At 42.3% G+C, this 15,826-nt stretch overlaps 1 protein-coding gene across 3 annotated transcripts; it reads left to right on the top strand.

Annotated features, from left to right (window-relative positions):
* Window positions 1–1,257: 1,257 nt before the first annotated feature.
* zgc:153031 lies at window positions 1,258–5,442 on the top strand. 3 transcript variants are annotated; one of them, XR_007397085.1, is made up of 6 exons: window positions 1,258–1,591; window positions 2,194–2,243; window positions 3,299–3,404; window positions 4,035–4,161; window positions 4,444–4,618; window positions 5,059–5,091. XR_007397085.1 is itself a non-coding variant. In XM_049009091.1 (6 exons), exons 1-6 carry the CDS (start codon window positions 1,485–1,487, stop codon window positions 5,144–5,146), a joined length of 594 nt encoding a protein of 197 aa, XP_048865048.1. In that variant the 5' UTR covers window positions 1,266–1,484; the 3' UTR covers window positions 5,147–5,442. The 3 variants fall into 3 exon arrangements, 2 of the variants coding, with proteins under 2 accessions (XP_048865049.1, XP_048865048.1); XM_049009091.1 differs by having other exon boundaries at window positions 1,266–1,591; window positions 4,503–4,618; window positions 5,059–5,442; XM_049009092.1 differs by lacking the exon at window positions 4,035–4,161 and having other exon boundaries at window positions 1,262–1,591; window positions 4,475–4,618; window positions 5,059–5,442.
* Window positions 5,443–15,826: the final 10,384 nt, after the last annotated feature.

The following is a 15,826-nucleotide window of genomic DNA, read 5'->3' as shown; positions in this document are numbered from 1 at the left end:
TCTTTCATCATGTGCCAAACAAGCTCGATGGGCTTCAAATCTGTTTCATTTTCATATACCTCACTGTCCCTCACTGCTTGACAATATCAATCTTATTACTTTGTTTAGGTTTGTAATTATTATATTGCACACATCTTTGGTCCTCTTCATCTCCAAAAGGTGACGTAAAGTACAAAATCCTAATTTCATCAGTAAACTGACTAAAAACACATTTTGCTAGTTTTAGGCCATCTTTGCCTCACTACAGAAACAATTTCTTAAATTTCACAGGCCATTTATTGCAGTGTAGTCAGTTTATTAATGAAATTGGAATTTTGTCTAAATATAAGACTGATACTTGCTTAGATTTTCATTTTTTGCTGTACCTTACAGTACCTGATTTCGGGTATCTTACCTGATTTCAGGTAAGTCACTTCAGCTTTCATAATCACTGCTCTCCCTGGTGGATGAATAAATCGTTGCAAGTACTTTACACACAGAGAGGTAAGGGGCGGATCATGCCGGCCCCCTTGTTCGTTACATCATCGTGGGGGATCTCATTATAGTCAAGGTCCCACCCAGGACCCAGCAGGGGCCAGCCAGGGACCAGCCAAGGCCCCGTCATGGAAACAGGGGAAAATTCAAGTGGCTGCATCTGTACCTGGTCATGTTTTTCAGCAGGGGTGGAGAACCCGGAGGAAACCAGAGACACACAGCCAGGGTAGAGACTAACCCGGTCTACAGAGGTGTGAGGTGAAAGGACTGGATAGCATCACCATGCTGCCCGAAAGAAAGGCCCCCACCCCAACATTTTCTGCAAGCTCCACTTATATTGTGTATACTTACATTTTCCCTTTAGAATCCATAAAGTAACATAACTATCAATTACCTCCACTTTGTTGTACACTCCTTTTCAACCTCATACATTATAATCCAGGTTTTTATAATTCAGGCTGAAGAATTGGAGTGGAATACAGTATGGCCACTTGAATATGATGTGGTACATAACAGCGACATTGGATAATTCTGTTTTCTAGTAAACTCAAAGCAGCCGCATTAATGATTCTTGGTAATGTAATTGTTATACATCCATACCGTTACAGAAATATTTAATCACATATGTTATGTCTTAACTATATACATTTACGATATTTATAAAGTTAAAACTAGCAAAAGAAAGCATCTATGTTACATTAGATTATACAGAATTTTATGATGCTCCCTTAGCTGTCAACCCGAGTGTGGGTTTGATGTCTGTTATGAAAAGTCATATTTTTTATTTTATTAACGGTACAGAGACCGGTTCATCGTGGTTATTTTGTATCATATCATTTTGAATATAGGGTCCACAGACGACATTTTTGCGTGCGACGTTCTTGGCAATGTTATGCAATACGCCCCCAGTTTATCCAAAGGGCGTTTCATCTCTGGGAGTATAAAGCAGCATGAGCAGTAGAAGAGGACAGACATTGCAAATCTCGGCTGGGAGCTGACGATCGGGCAACATGTTTGCCAGTCAGGAGAAAGTTCAAGGGAGACCGATAAGGCTTATCGCCGCTGCGTGCAAAAACATGGGGATCGGCAAAAACGGGCGGCTTCCATGGACCTTACCGTGAGTCATTTTCTGTACCGATATGTTCAAGAGATAAATCGGCTTACAAATGGAGGGAAGAAGATTTAATAGCCTGTCGTGAGTCCAGCAATAAGAATGTAAAATATAAACGGTTGATAGATTGATCTTTAAAATATGTTCGCCTTTGTTACAGTAACCACTGTAACCACCAAATCACAGAAAGCAATGAATCTTGGATTAAAGTTAACAAATTGACAACAACATATCAACATTTTTTACCGTATAGTTAATCAGTAAAAACAGAAAATATGCAAAGTCAAACAGGGTGTAAAACGTATATGGCTACGAGATGAGACATATGGTTTTAATTTCGCTCCCTTGTACAATTAATTATTATATTCTTGTGTAAAAGTCCAAAGGCGGATCCATTGAACGCTAACAGAGCCAGAAAGCCTGCAGGATTGCGACAGAATCAGTTTTAATATCACGTATCCACCTTGTTACTGCACCTTGTATTAAACCAAACAGTTTAACAGTTGTCGTTTTATATCTGTTGTAAAAACCCCTGAATTTCAAACCTTAAACCAAGCAAACAGAACACATTTTTACCAGTGTTTTTTTTTCCCTGCACGTATATACAGGATGGAGTTCCAGTACTTACTGGACAAAATCTCTAGTGTTTCCAGGCCAGGTAACTTACCCGCCTCAGTTATCCCTAGGCATATTTTTGTCTTTTCGGAATGTCTGTATACAGCTCAGCAGATTCCAAAACTATCACCGTAACCCTGCACAAAATTGCCAGCATCCAGATGTTTGTATTTCAGAGGTGTTTCAATGAGTTGCATGGATTGTCAGGAGTTTTACTAGACAAATGTGCGGATGATTTTCCAACTAATGATGGATGTCCTTACAGATGGCTCAACAGAAGACAATTAATTAAATCCAAATTTCAGATCTTTCAACACCTAATAATAATACTGGAGTTGAATGAGGTTTGTGTGACTTTGGGGTGAGGCAGCCAGTTTACCAGCAGGCTTGTTCCCTGTAGTTCTTTACTGCTTTGATGCTACTATAGAAAACTGATCACTGTTACGTCCGTCTAATGTGCTTTCTTGTTGAGTCTGTCAGGGGCTTTGAGGAAATCTGTCACATGCAGAACCATATAATGGCATTGATGGGATGTGATCCAAAGGGTCATTTGCAGCAGAGATAAGTGATAACACACCTCACCTTGGTTGGTGTTTCTACAGGAGTTTGAAGCACTTATGATCCTTTAGACCTTTGCTAGTTTGAAGCCAATTATACACAGAATTCAAAGCAGACCCTGCAGCCCAATACTAAGTTAATAGTGAAATTATTTTGATGAAAATAGGGGCTGCACATTGGCTCACACCTACAGGCCCTCTGTGTATGGAGGTAGAATAGAGTACAGATACTTTATTGTTTCTCTATGACTTGCCCCACCTTGCTCTCCATGCAGGTGATAGGACGCTTGAAGGTCACATCACCTAATGGTGCCCAATGAGCCACAGACAAAAAAAAATGGGCGAGGACAGAGGTGCAGCCTATTGAGCCACTCACTTTGCCATAGTGTATAAGTGTGTGTATGTGCCTTGTGGTAACATTCTCCCTGGAGTATACGCTTGCCTTTTATCCTTTGTTGCCTGGAATAGGCTAGAGGTAACCCTGACTAGGATAACCAGTTAGAATTTTGATTGATGTTTGAGGAGAATTCCTCTTCTGCAGGTAAGAAGAACCTGCTGGTGTGGGGGAGAATCTGCTGGTTCTCCACCCCTGAGAACCTGCACCCCATTGATAACGCTGTCAATGTGGTTCTGAGCAAAACAATCAGGTAAAATCCTGTTACTGTCTCTTTGGTCTGCAGTGGAAGGATTGAGTATGTGTGTGCAGGATTAGAGTTGGAAAAAAAAAACAATCTGGAATATTAAATAAGCAAATAAAGCATTAAACTATTAACCCCGACTTTCGGGAGAAGCTCAAAGTAGAGCCTCTGCTCCTCCACATTGAAAGGAGCCAGCTGAGGTGGTTCGGGCATCTATCTAGGATGCCTCCTGCATGGCTCCCTGGGGAGGTGGTTCAGACACATCCTACTGGGAGGAGACCACGGGGCAGACCCATAGCATGCTGAGGAGATTATATCTCACGGCTGGCCTGGGAACACTTCGTATCCCCCTGGTGGAGCTAGAGGAGGTGGCTAGTAAGAGGGAGGTCTGGGCATCCCTGCTTAGACTGCTGCCCCCATGACCTGGCCCATGGAAGTGGCAGATAGTGGACGAATGGATACACGCTGAATTGTCCTTGCTGATTGCATGTATGGGTCTAGGTATCTTTTAACTGAAGAAAATAATCTAGAACTATAACCTATAGACCCTAGTGAATGAATCATTAATACTGCCCTCTTGTCATGTCATAAAAATCCTAGATTTGCTTCTAAACCTACCCATGATTTCATTCTGCTCAGCACCTTACCCAAGCACGCACACCACCTCTGTAGCGACTTTGAGAGCGCAGTCGTCCTGGCCACCATCCCGCCTCTTAATCAGGTGGTAGAGACCATCTGGATCTTAGGTGGGGTTGAGATTTACAAGGTGAACATTCGTCTGCAGCTCTACGTCATCTATTTAAGTAAACATTCTTCCAGTACATCGACATTATGGTGACATTGATGCAACAAAAATCACACTGTAGATGACGCATTTATTGCGGCTAATTGAAAACTGCAGCATTAATTGCAAGGTCTGTTGCATAGTTTAAACCTTTACACTGAAACATAGTCCAAAAAATTTACCTTAAACGCTAGACAATGCATATGGTGAGTGATGCCTCCTGTTCATGACCTTGCTAACCCTATCCGGGATTTATACCTATAGTGCCTAAATAGGTGCGCTTTGCACTCAGCAGATGTGCATCTGATCTTCATCTGGCACAGAAAGCGCTGGCGCATCCCTGGTGTGACCTGATCTACCTCACCGACATCATGGCCGACTTCGACTGTGATACTTTCTTCCCAGGGTTTGACCGGAGTGTTTACAGACTGCAAGACCGGTGAGTTTCTGTCTGTTTCTCTCATTTCTCAGCTGCATCTTCTTGCTCATCTCCTTAACATCTCTAGCCATCTTCCACACTGTCAGTCGGTGTTCAGGTTCCTGTTGATCTTGCCAGAAAGTATGTCCAACAGTAACTGAGCTGTTATTCTGTTTTTAAAATTGAGACAGTCACTGTATTAAATACGTACATTGCCATGAAATAGCAAACTTGTTCAACGGAAATCCAGCATTCTGGATTTTAAAAGTAAATGATTGAATTCTATTTGTTTTTTTTTTGTCCTTGAACAAAGGTAGGTTCTAACACCATTAATCAATCTCAAATCAAATCAATTTATTGTCACTGAACTTGGGATAGGTGTTTAAAACCAGCCATGGATTCGACGTGGTGCGCGGGGGGGCTGACTTCATTTCTAACTCTTCTCCATTTTCTTGGAGTAGTTTTCCAGGTGTGCCTGATGAGTGTCAGCAGGAATGCGGCATCAGATACAAATTCCAAGTTTTCAAGAAGGAGTTGGGCTACAGATGAAAGCAGGAAGTGGATAGTAATGGACTGCGGACCAGTGTACAGCCAGGAGAATACTGTGAAAAGACTATAAATGACACTAACGTACAGTAATATAAAAACACAGCCTGCCCTGTTTGCCTATCATTGGCTAATTTAATCGTAGCTTTCCTGAGATTAATATTGTGTGGTGAAGCAATTAACATGTGTATGTGAGTGAAACAATTAAAAGCTGAAACATACTGTGTATTTGCTGAGTGTTAAAAGCCAGCTTATATTTGTTATAAATTATTATCATAAAAGTGTTGTAGAGGTTCTTATTTATTGGTGTTGGCTGGATAGCTGGATGAAGTGTACCACTAACACAACAATAATACAGGCAACGATGATGGATTTTTTTCATTGTAAAACTCAAAGATGAAATATTTAAATGCATTTATTATTGATTTAATATTTAATATTGATTTCTAACTTTGTATGGCAAAGTATGATTTATAGGTGGTATTTAGCTAATGTATACATATCGAGAGGCAGATATATTTTCTCAGTCACAGGTCGATGAGCCAAACACAGGTGGCAGGAAGCAGGAGACCATGCATGCTGTGGAAGGTGGTGGGAGTCATCACCAAGTGTGCCAGGTACACATTCTTCATTTATGTTTAATTGATTATTTATTGTTTTTTGCATCGGGAAGTATTTTATTTTTATTAGCTGTGCTTTGCTGTAATCAGTGCTGTTTGTGACAGGAGTGTTGTTGAAACTGTTGTGTCTGTCTGTCCATATATATATATATATATATATATATATATATATATAGGTGACTTCTGCACACTGTGCGCCTCAGCATGTGTTGTCCCTGCCCTTTCATTTCACGTGGTCTACCACTTCGTGGCTGAGTTGCAATTGTTCCCAATTGCTTCCACTTCCTTATAATACCACTAAGATTTCTCACCTATGGGATTCAACCTCACAACCTTCAGCAATCATCCTGGTTTAATGATATTTTATATTGTGATGTATGTGAATATTGTGTGGCTCCATGTACTCACTTCGAAACTGACTTGACTGTGACAAAAAAGCCAGACTGTTTCTATATCACAACACCATTTCACCATTGCACTCGTAATTACTACATCCAACATCTGTGAGCATGTTAATCACGCCCTGAAAATGTTTAATAAGAATTATCAAGATTTCCCATAGGCAGAGGTGTAAGGACAAGACAGGCAATTGTGTTTATTAAATTCTCTTTGTTAATATTATTAATCTAGACTGCACGCTAAAATAATGGTCAAGACAAGTGGGCTATATAGGAGGGGTCCATGGGTTTTTTTTTGCCTGTCCCTAGGTGTAATCCGGTTTGGCTGTGTGTGTGTGTGTGTGTGTGTGTGTGTGTGTGTGTGTGTGTGTGTGTGTGTGTTCTCTTGAAGCGGCCGCGCACTTTAAGCGAGTTCCAGACAAACCGAAATCAAACACGTCAGCGTGATCAATAGAGCATATTTAGAACGACGCCACCACCTAGCTCGTTCTATGTCACGCCACACAGGGGCGCCCGCAGATTTCTCATTCATGGTACATACAGTATACCAGTGATGCGCGGATTACGAGTCAAACCGTAATCTTTCAATGACATTCGTGTAATTTGCGGTTAAAGCATAGAAAGTTTTACATTGATTCATATTAGTATTAGTGAAATATATATGCATACACATATGTATTTATAAAAATGTAGGCGAATGGATTTCGAGAATAAAGTAATATTTCGGTTACAGCCCAATGCATACATATTTCGACATTTAAATTCTAAATAGTTAAAGAATAAAGTCGAAAGGGGGCAGCAGAAACCAAAAGACAACACTTTTTTATGTGTGTGAATTAGCCCGCTTGTGCTTATCGCGATGTGTAGAATACCCCGGGTTTGCCATTGTCCTGCTGCAAGCGCAAAGTCGCTCTTAATATGAGGACTTGGCAACTGCGACTGGTCATTTCGGTCAAGCAGTCCGCGCTTCGCCAATACATGGTCAAATCATCCGCGCTTAAGATGTATGGTGCACGTAAAGACATAAAATTACGATATCAGATCGCACTTAGGAAAATAATAGACTTAAACCGATCGCGCACAGGGAAATGGTTCAGGATTAGTCATATGTATGAAGTATAGGATGTACTAAAATACTATGAAATTATTACTTATCGGTCCCATAATGCATAATCAAGTCTTATGCTTTCTGAAAGGCAAGGTCCTGTGCTATTTCCAGAAAAAAATTGGTAAACTTTTACTGTACCATTTTCAATGTCCCAAGTTTGGTAGGCCATTTCTCAGATTTCCAAAAAAAAGGTCAAATTCTACTGTACCCCTTTAAAGTAAATATACGGTGAAATTCGTGGTTTTATGCACATTGGTCTTTTAATTTAAATTTGACCTTGAAACTTGCCTAATACAATTAGCGACTTCAATAACTCAACTCCATTTTTAGTCGATCATCAGTATTATTGATGTACTAGTACTTTTAAAAAAGCTGTAGCTCTTCCAGCAAAAAAAAAAAAAAAAGCGCGAGCGTTTCCTCGCGAGGTGCCCATTCATTCATCTCGCGCTCAGGCTACTGTCCGCAGCGCTTACCATACAGTACAGTCATATCCGTTTGTGTCTCAGCAGCTTAAATGGTGATTAAAAAGGTTATAACAACAATTAAGTAGGAAAATTGTGATTAAAGCGGTTTAAGAACACCAAATAATATACTTGTGTTATGTAGTATACTATAAATATGGTATTTTTCACCTTTGTCTCATCCTCATTTCACTTCCAAAATACATGCTTAATGAAAAACATACATAATTTGTTATAGGCTTTATAATGGTTTAGCAGCTCAGGGCCACTTGTGGTCTGTGCAGCAATTGCTAATTAAAGATATAAGTGTTGACAAAGCATACATGTCCTTCATAATTTCAGATAGTACATATATATTTTTTCCCTGCTTTAGATTTCAGCCATTCGTTTCAAAGTTAAAACTCTGTAGCAGTCATTTATTTCACTCTGACTGACTCTGAAACCTTGATGTTAATATGTAGAACACTCCAAAAATATTCTGTGTAGCCAGGGCCCCAAGAATTTCACTAGCCCAGGGCCCCCCTTCCTACTTAATGCAGCCCTGCAGATAGGATACACAGTGTGTGTATTTCGAGTACAGTTAGGGGCACCACTGACGCCACAATCCCAAAGGGCACAGAATGTGTTTGATGCAGCAGACCCAGGTACTGAATGCAAAGAAACGTATTGTGGTGAGTTCGAGAGTCATTTTAATAAAGGAGATGACAGCTCTTCTAAAATGGAAGGCTCCATCTTTATTAACAGCCACTATTGGTTTGATACTAGCAGCGGCACAGACAGGGAAGCCAACGGTTTACACAATCCTCACGGTTACAAGCTAATGAAACACATGCATTCCACAGTAAATGTTACATGGTTATGACATCTACTATTTGCAGAAGCAGACTAATACACATATTAATTTAAAGTGTGTTGTGGTGCAAAGCATGTCTAACTGCATAATTAGTCCTGCTGTCTGACCCTGCGGCATCATATTATGGCAGCCAATTGTGGACAGTGGGTGGGATTAGAATAAATGAAAAGGTTTGCCTGGGGGATCCTACACAGTAGGTGCACTGAAACTGATCACCAGCACTCGTATGATATCGTATTGCTAAAGCGACATCACTTCCATAGATAGTTTGAAGTATGCGGTTACTTTATACCGCAGCGTTTCTCAGCCCTGTCCTCGGGGACCCCTCAACAGTCCACATTTTTACTCATTTTCAGGTCCCAAAACTGCATGAAATATTCATTGTTCTTGATCGTTTGATTCAAGTGTGTTGGGAGCTCGGAGGTAGTAAAAATTTGGACTGTCTGGGGGCCCCTGAGGACTAGGTTGTGAAACTCCGTCTTACAGTAATCCACCCCAACTGGTAGAAATGATAAAACAACCATCCTCTCTAGAGCAGGGAGAAAGGGAGTGTTCAGCATAAACCTTGGTTCCAGGTAAACACAGCTATATGCTATACGCTCGCTGCATGGAAATGACATTTTCCCCCAGTGGACAGCAGACAGCACAGAAAAAAACTGGGCAGACGGGTGGAGGGACGAACAGGACAAGAGCAGACATGGGAGGACGAGACAGAGAAGAACCCATCCAAGATGGGACTGGGTGACCTGAAAAAATGCTGGGTGGGCGTAGGCAGGATCAGGGACTAGCAGGAGAAGCACAAGACAAGACAGGGACCAAGAACAGCACAGAAACCATAGAACACAACACCGAGGTTAGAAATAAGGAGCCGTGGTTGAGCCACAAACCAGGGAGAGGGAAAGATGGGACAGGGCACTGGGGCAGAAACTGAAACTGGTCAAAGGGGAGCAGGATTGGGCTAGAGGGCCCTTGGGACCCTGGAACATGAGCCCCACCGAGCTTCGGGAGGCCAGTAGGATCAGGCAGTCCCAAGAGGACAATAGGGCTGGGGTCAAGAGGCACTATTGGAGTTGCAGGGCAGAATAATGGGGGGGGGGGACCTGAGGGTAACGGGGAACCTGAAGAGCGAGAACAGGGAAAGGGGCAGGAACAGGAACCGGAGGGGTCTGCTGGGCAAGAGGGCCCTGAGAGGCCAGCCCGATGGCCATGGATAGCATGCCCCTGTCTTCTTCGGAGGGAGATGGAAACACAGCTGGCCCTTCTCTTGGTCCTCCATTGACACCGGAGGCCAGGGGTGGTTCAGGTTCGAGATGGGAACCAGGGTCCACGGTGCGCGACTCAGGGCCAGACCAGAGGGGTCCCACTGCAGGTCAACTGGAGGGGTCACCCTATTGGAGTAGGCGGCAGTCAGAAAGTTGGACACAGGGCTGGAGGCCAATGGAGGGTTAGGCTCTGGGCTGATGAGGCGGCAGGTGTAGGTGAGCTGCAGGCAGAGCACAGCCGGGACGTCGGGAGGCAAGCGGAGCTTGATGGGTGCCTCTGGAGGCAGGCAGTGCAGAACCGGGGCTTCCAGGAACAAACAGAGCAGGGCACCTGTGGGAAGGCGAAGGACTCACTGGGGTCGGACACTAGTGGCAACCCCACCCTCCCCCTTAGTCTCCGCTTTCTGCAGCGGGGGTTAATGGAGGGCTTTGGAGAGTCACCAGGCAGATTAGCAGCCAGCACTATAGACGGGCTGGAGCTCGGCGGGCAGGTGGAGCTCTTCAGGGGATGGGCGGAGTTCAGACACCTTAGGAAATGGGTGAAGTTCACCGGGACCCTCTGGAAAAGGGCGGAGCTCTTCAGGAAACAGAGCAGAGGGCACGAGGTAACGAGAGGTAAGACAAATGAGCAACAGGTGTGGCTTGTTAGAGCCACAAAGGGAACAGAACATGTAGGGCGTGATACCCAAGCTCCTATTTCGGGCTACATTTGCATGTTACATTTTGATATATTTGGCAAACCCTCTAATCTAAAGCAACATGCAATTAAGAAAACAGGGTCAGCCGGTTCCTGGGATAATCGGTGGTTAAGAGCCGTGCTCAAGGACCTTCTGTAACAGTCAATCCCTTTGCTGACCAGGGGATTTGAATTTGAGACCTTCCAATCACAGGCACAACATCCTATCCCACTAAGTCACATACTGCCCCCATTAGCTAGGAAAGGACCTCAATGGGATACCATTCTATGAAAGACATCATAGGCAACTTACAAACCAAAATTCAGCTCATTGTGATGCAGGAGGAAACTTGCACAACAACGGAGAAACAAACAAATGTTACACACCTAGAGCTGGGAGCAGGACTCCACATGACAGCCCTTGGGGTGTGAGGCTACTGTGCTACGCACTGGACCACTGAGAATGTGCTAAATGCTAGTTTAAATGCTAGTTATAGCCTTCCTATTCCTAGGAGATAATAAAGGATTTATCCACAGGAGACTGGGAGAAATTCAGTACTGGCTGTTGGAGGGTGAACTGAAAGGGCCAGTGATAAGAGACCTGCTTCCAGTGGAAAGTGCTGAAGTAGACATCAGACCTTGCAGCGTTGGTGAAAATCTTAATGTCTGTTAACCTGGACCCTGTAAAGCTGGACAGCTCTGTTTTTTTTCTCTTTCTCTAATGGCTCTGTGAAAGTGCAGCCTCTGGTCATCATTTGTGGAAGAGAATGATTACATCACTGTGGATTCAAGTAACCTAAATGCCTGTGCCATTCATTTCTGGCTGTTTCTGTTCAAAGGGGTTGGCGTACCAACCGTGGAAGTACAGGGTTTTTGCTGTCAGCTACTAAGTATGAATCGGTGACGGAAGCAGAGAGCACTCTGAATTTCTGTTTTAAATGTTTCCTTCCATGGTGAATATGGAGGACCTTGGGACTGGAGGGGGGAATGAAAATGCTATTTTAAGGAGAGTCTCTCTAAGCCAGAAAGCAACAAGCAAACTCTGACATACCGACAGAAACTGGCCTATGAAATTACCCTTATGAAACACCTGCAAGAGTTAGAGCTCAGTAAATCATGGTCAAATCAGTGTACTTTCAGCCAGAGCTGGGTTCTGTCCTCTGGTTTGTGGGGTGCAGTGTGTGTGACTGGGGCATCACACACAGTACTGAGACTGACCAACAGAATCCAATTTACAGCAAGAGAAGCCCAGAAAACTTTCTTTGCAGAACAGAGTTAAAAAAAATAAAACTTATAATCTTATCAAAAATCCTTGATTTAACTTTTCATATAAACACTGACCAATACATCCAATACCAGCTGCAAGATAAACTGCTGTGGGAATTCAGTAAGACTACAGAAAATGAAACAACAATCTGTAAGAAGCACCAGTATTTGTAATATAAAGATTCTATACCTAATAGGTGTGATTGAATAATTAAACACTACATGCCTTTAGAAAGTAGCACACTTTAAAATGCTTAAAAAATGAGTCGTGCCTGATAAAGAAAATCTGCATACATTTTTTTTTCTTCAAAATAGTCTTTGCAGTGGCTGTTATTGCAAGCTGAACTTGGGAGATTGATTTTACAGTATGTTTGAACGAATATATTGTCATCGTGATATTTCGATATCGTAAATGTTCCACCTTTTACGGTAAATGGGAAAATGTCCCCGGACTGCTCATTTTCATCATTATTCAGAGCACCACCAACAACAGGGCAAGTAACTGAATGCAATGTAATGTAAAGGAATGTGATTAAAGAATTACATGTGCAACTACGAGGTATATGCCCATCGTTTATATACAAGGATTAAGGCATGCTTGTCGCTCACATTAATAAGTAGTTAGAATATGTATAGCCTACTGTAAATTATAACCTCTTCCATACATCGCAATGCCATTTCTGCACCAGTTTAATAGCATATATACTCTTGCAGGAGGAAAATAATACCAGTTTGTTCTGCTGGTGCAAAACAATGGATTAAATAAATAACCACAACATGTTTTAATACGACTCGTATGTAACTTCGTGTGTTAATCACCACGAGGGAAATTCTTTATGAATGAATGGTTCATATGCTGTGATTTTGATCCTGTCTCAATTTTCGTGGAATCTAAGGAACATTAAGAAAGTGTTATTGGTTTTCACGTAACACCTGGGTGACTACAAATATCGTTTCCCCAGATTTTTAGTTCAATGAAACCATTTCTACAGCACGTCCAAGAAGCGAATTATTTCTCTGTCGTTGTACTTGCGGTACGCCACTAGATGGCGCCAAGCTATATATTTTGTAACACCGGCGTTTAAAAGGCCCGACGAACGCTGAGAGACAACTACTCGAGACAAAAGTTTCAAGTTTAGTTGAAACCACAGCTGACAACATGGTGTTTGAATGTAAAAATTTCCAAAATAATTAATAGAATTTAGGACGTATGCATTTTTTTCTGTCATATGCAATTATGGATTAGTGAGGTGCAAATTACACCACCTGAGAATGTATGAAGGAATGAAGATTCATTTTTTCATCAACAGGTGGGGTTGTGGGGTGGGGGGAGGGGGTTGTTCAAAAGTGTTCAGGCCCGCCTGTGAACATATATAGAACTGTAACACTCAGGTGCTGTAAATGGGATTGTGGGATTGAATGCAGTTCAGATTTAATATGCATTGCCTGTTACAGCAAGTCTTTGGCTGCTGTAACAATGCAAATTTCCCAGCTGTGGGATTAATAAAGGCTTATCTTATCTTATCTTATCTTATCTTATCTTATCTTATCTTATCTTATCGTAATAGATGGGTGGAATGAAAGTTTGAAGTTTGTAAGATCACGGAGCAACCAATTGTGGAATGTTAGTTATATCAGTATTCACAGTGTTTTGCTAACTACTCCATTACATGGGTGATAAATGATTTCATAGCTAGAATCCGCATCTTAATTATTTTTGAACCAGGCTTCAGTTTCACTATTGCGTTTAACCTTCTCTCTGTCTATTTTAGTACATTTTAGTGTGGCTTTCCACACTTTCAGAGCATTATTAAATAAAAAAAATGCTTAAATGCTTAAGACCAGGACAGGCCCGGAAGATTAATTGCTACCATTGGTCCATTAATTTATGTAATTTTTTTTTGTTACAATTTATTGACCTAATACGTGTTTTCCGTCCATGTTCCAGTTTTAAACATTTTCGTCTGTGCTCTTGAGCAGTCTCCCGAAGAGAGCCATTCCCCTCAGTAATGATGGTGCCTGTCCTGCAGTCTTGTTTGCTCATCCATTTACTCCTATTGCATCTTAGTCTCCAATATGGCTGACGTCCACACTTTCTTGTCAGATTACTTCACCTGCCAGTTGTATCGATAGTGCCGAGAGCCTTAATTATGCTAATGCTTTCTGCATAACGTGTAAATGTTATTCTCCCGGACCAGTTTGCATCAGACACAGTGAAATAAATAACCCACGGCCAAAATCTGAACTGCAAGAATGCATCCATGCAGAGATTTCCAGTCTGGATTACAGTAATCTGGCTCCCAGTCCCAGCAGACTGCACGGGCCACTCACATATTCACACATACTCATGCAGTGATACACCAAGGGAAAGTCAGAATTGCCAGTTCTCCACAGCATGCCTTAGGATTGTAGGCGGAAACCGCTATGAGAACCCAGCTAGATTTGGAGCCATGACCTTGGAACTGTGATGCAACAGTGCTTAAAAATAAAAAGTGAAAATACTTGTGCACATTTTTTTGTGAAATCTCCACAACAGGCTGGGGAAATTAAAACTGGAGAATATATACTTGTTATATATGCTCTTATATGCTCTGTAAATGCACGGTGTGTGTGTATATATATATATATATATATATATATATATATATATATATATATATAGTATGTATCTTCTACCACCCTATTTCATAAGCAATATTACTAGAGAGGACAGTTTGAGGAATGATGTGGAGCTGAAGGGTATTGAGGGAGATGGATGTGCCAGAGGTTCAAGGTTTGCCCTTAGGCTGGGGGGTGGGGGGGGCATTGAAGCGAGACGAGGATGGGAGTTGGGTGGGTGGGGGGGGTCGGCACCTCAATGGCGAGGTAAGGTGAGGTGGGAGGTGAGAGCTTTCACTATTTTTCCTCAATAGCTTGTTGAAGGTCTCAGATCTATTGGGATGAAGCATCTCCTTCCACACGGTGCTGCAACGGCCGGGGGGGTAGGGGGGCGGGGGGTGGAGTCACACCTCCCTATCTGCTTTCTTGCGGCTTGCGCCAGATTAGTGGCTCTGCCTGTGACTGTTTTGAAATGAGCTGCAGGGCTTATGAATGTAAATAGATCGTGACAGAAGGTCTGTACACATATGTGCAGTGCATGTGTTATTATTTGACTTATACTGTTAGATGACTGTCTGAATTAGGTATCTAGAAAACTGACTGTAAGGTTCACAATTTCCAGCAAACCATAAATTAGGAGAGAAATGACACTGGCAGACATGGAGGCAAAGATATGAACTCATCTGTGTGTCAGCAGAAGTAATTTCCATCATCGGTGATGTGTCATGTTGTCAGGCTCTGTTTTCTCTCGATCCATCTTTAGTTATCCGATTTACCCTAAACCCAGTAATTGGACAAAGTCAACAACAAGGATCGCACCCTATTTATAAACACTGACTTCACAAGAATCGAGTCGACCATTCTGGAGTGTTGCTGGTTGCTGTAGATTACTGCACTGAAGTGGTTTCAGTTGTAAGAGTGATAAGTGAATTTGTTAATGGAGTGAAGGATGGCTGCTTCATAGGTTGAATCTGCAATGGTCCCTTTGTGTTCCTTCAGTGTCTGCTGTGTCGCTTTTGGTCCCAGCAGGGTGTGATGTTCTATTCAAGGCATCTTGCACGATTGTGAAGGTTTCCACAGTGTTGCAGTGGGTCCCGTCTAGTCACTCTGTGTCACTAACACGTGTCATCAAACCCCCCAGGGCTCTCTGTTTCATCTGAAGCATTTCAACAAGCCTTTCCGAGAATGCTAAGTGTCCACGGATTAACTTCTAGACTGTTTGGAGGGACCAAAACCCTACCAATGACGCGAGACACCCTTTGATGGGTTAGATCCCTCTGTGACGCTACATGATCGATTTCAGCAGAGCATTAAGACCCCCACCATGGAATATTTACCACCTTAATATTATACAGTGCTTTTTCTGCTGGGGGGAAATTTAAGACTTTAATTGCACGTGTCCTGTATTTTCATATTGAGTTATGTGCAGTTAAACCAGTGT

The sequence above is a fragment of the Brienomyrus brachyistius genome, chromosome 3 (assembly GCF_023856365.1).
Source record: "Brienomyrus brachyistius isolate T26 chromosome 3, BBRACH_0.4, whole genome shotgun sequence".
In the NCBI taxonomy this organism is placed as follows: domain Eukaryota; kingdom Metazoa; phylum Chordata; class Actinopteri; order Osteoglossiformes; family Mormyridae; genus Brienomyrus; species Brienomyrus brachyistius.
The sequence above is the reverse complement of the archived record's forward strand: the minus strand, read 5'-3'. Positions and strand labels throughout refer to the sequence as shown.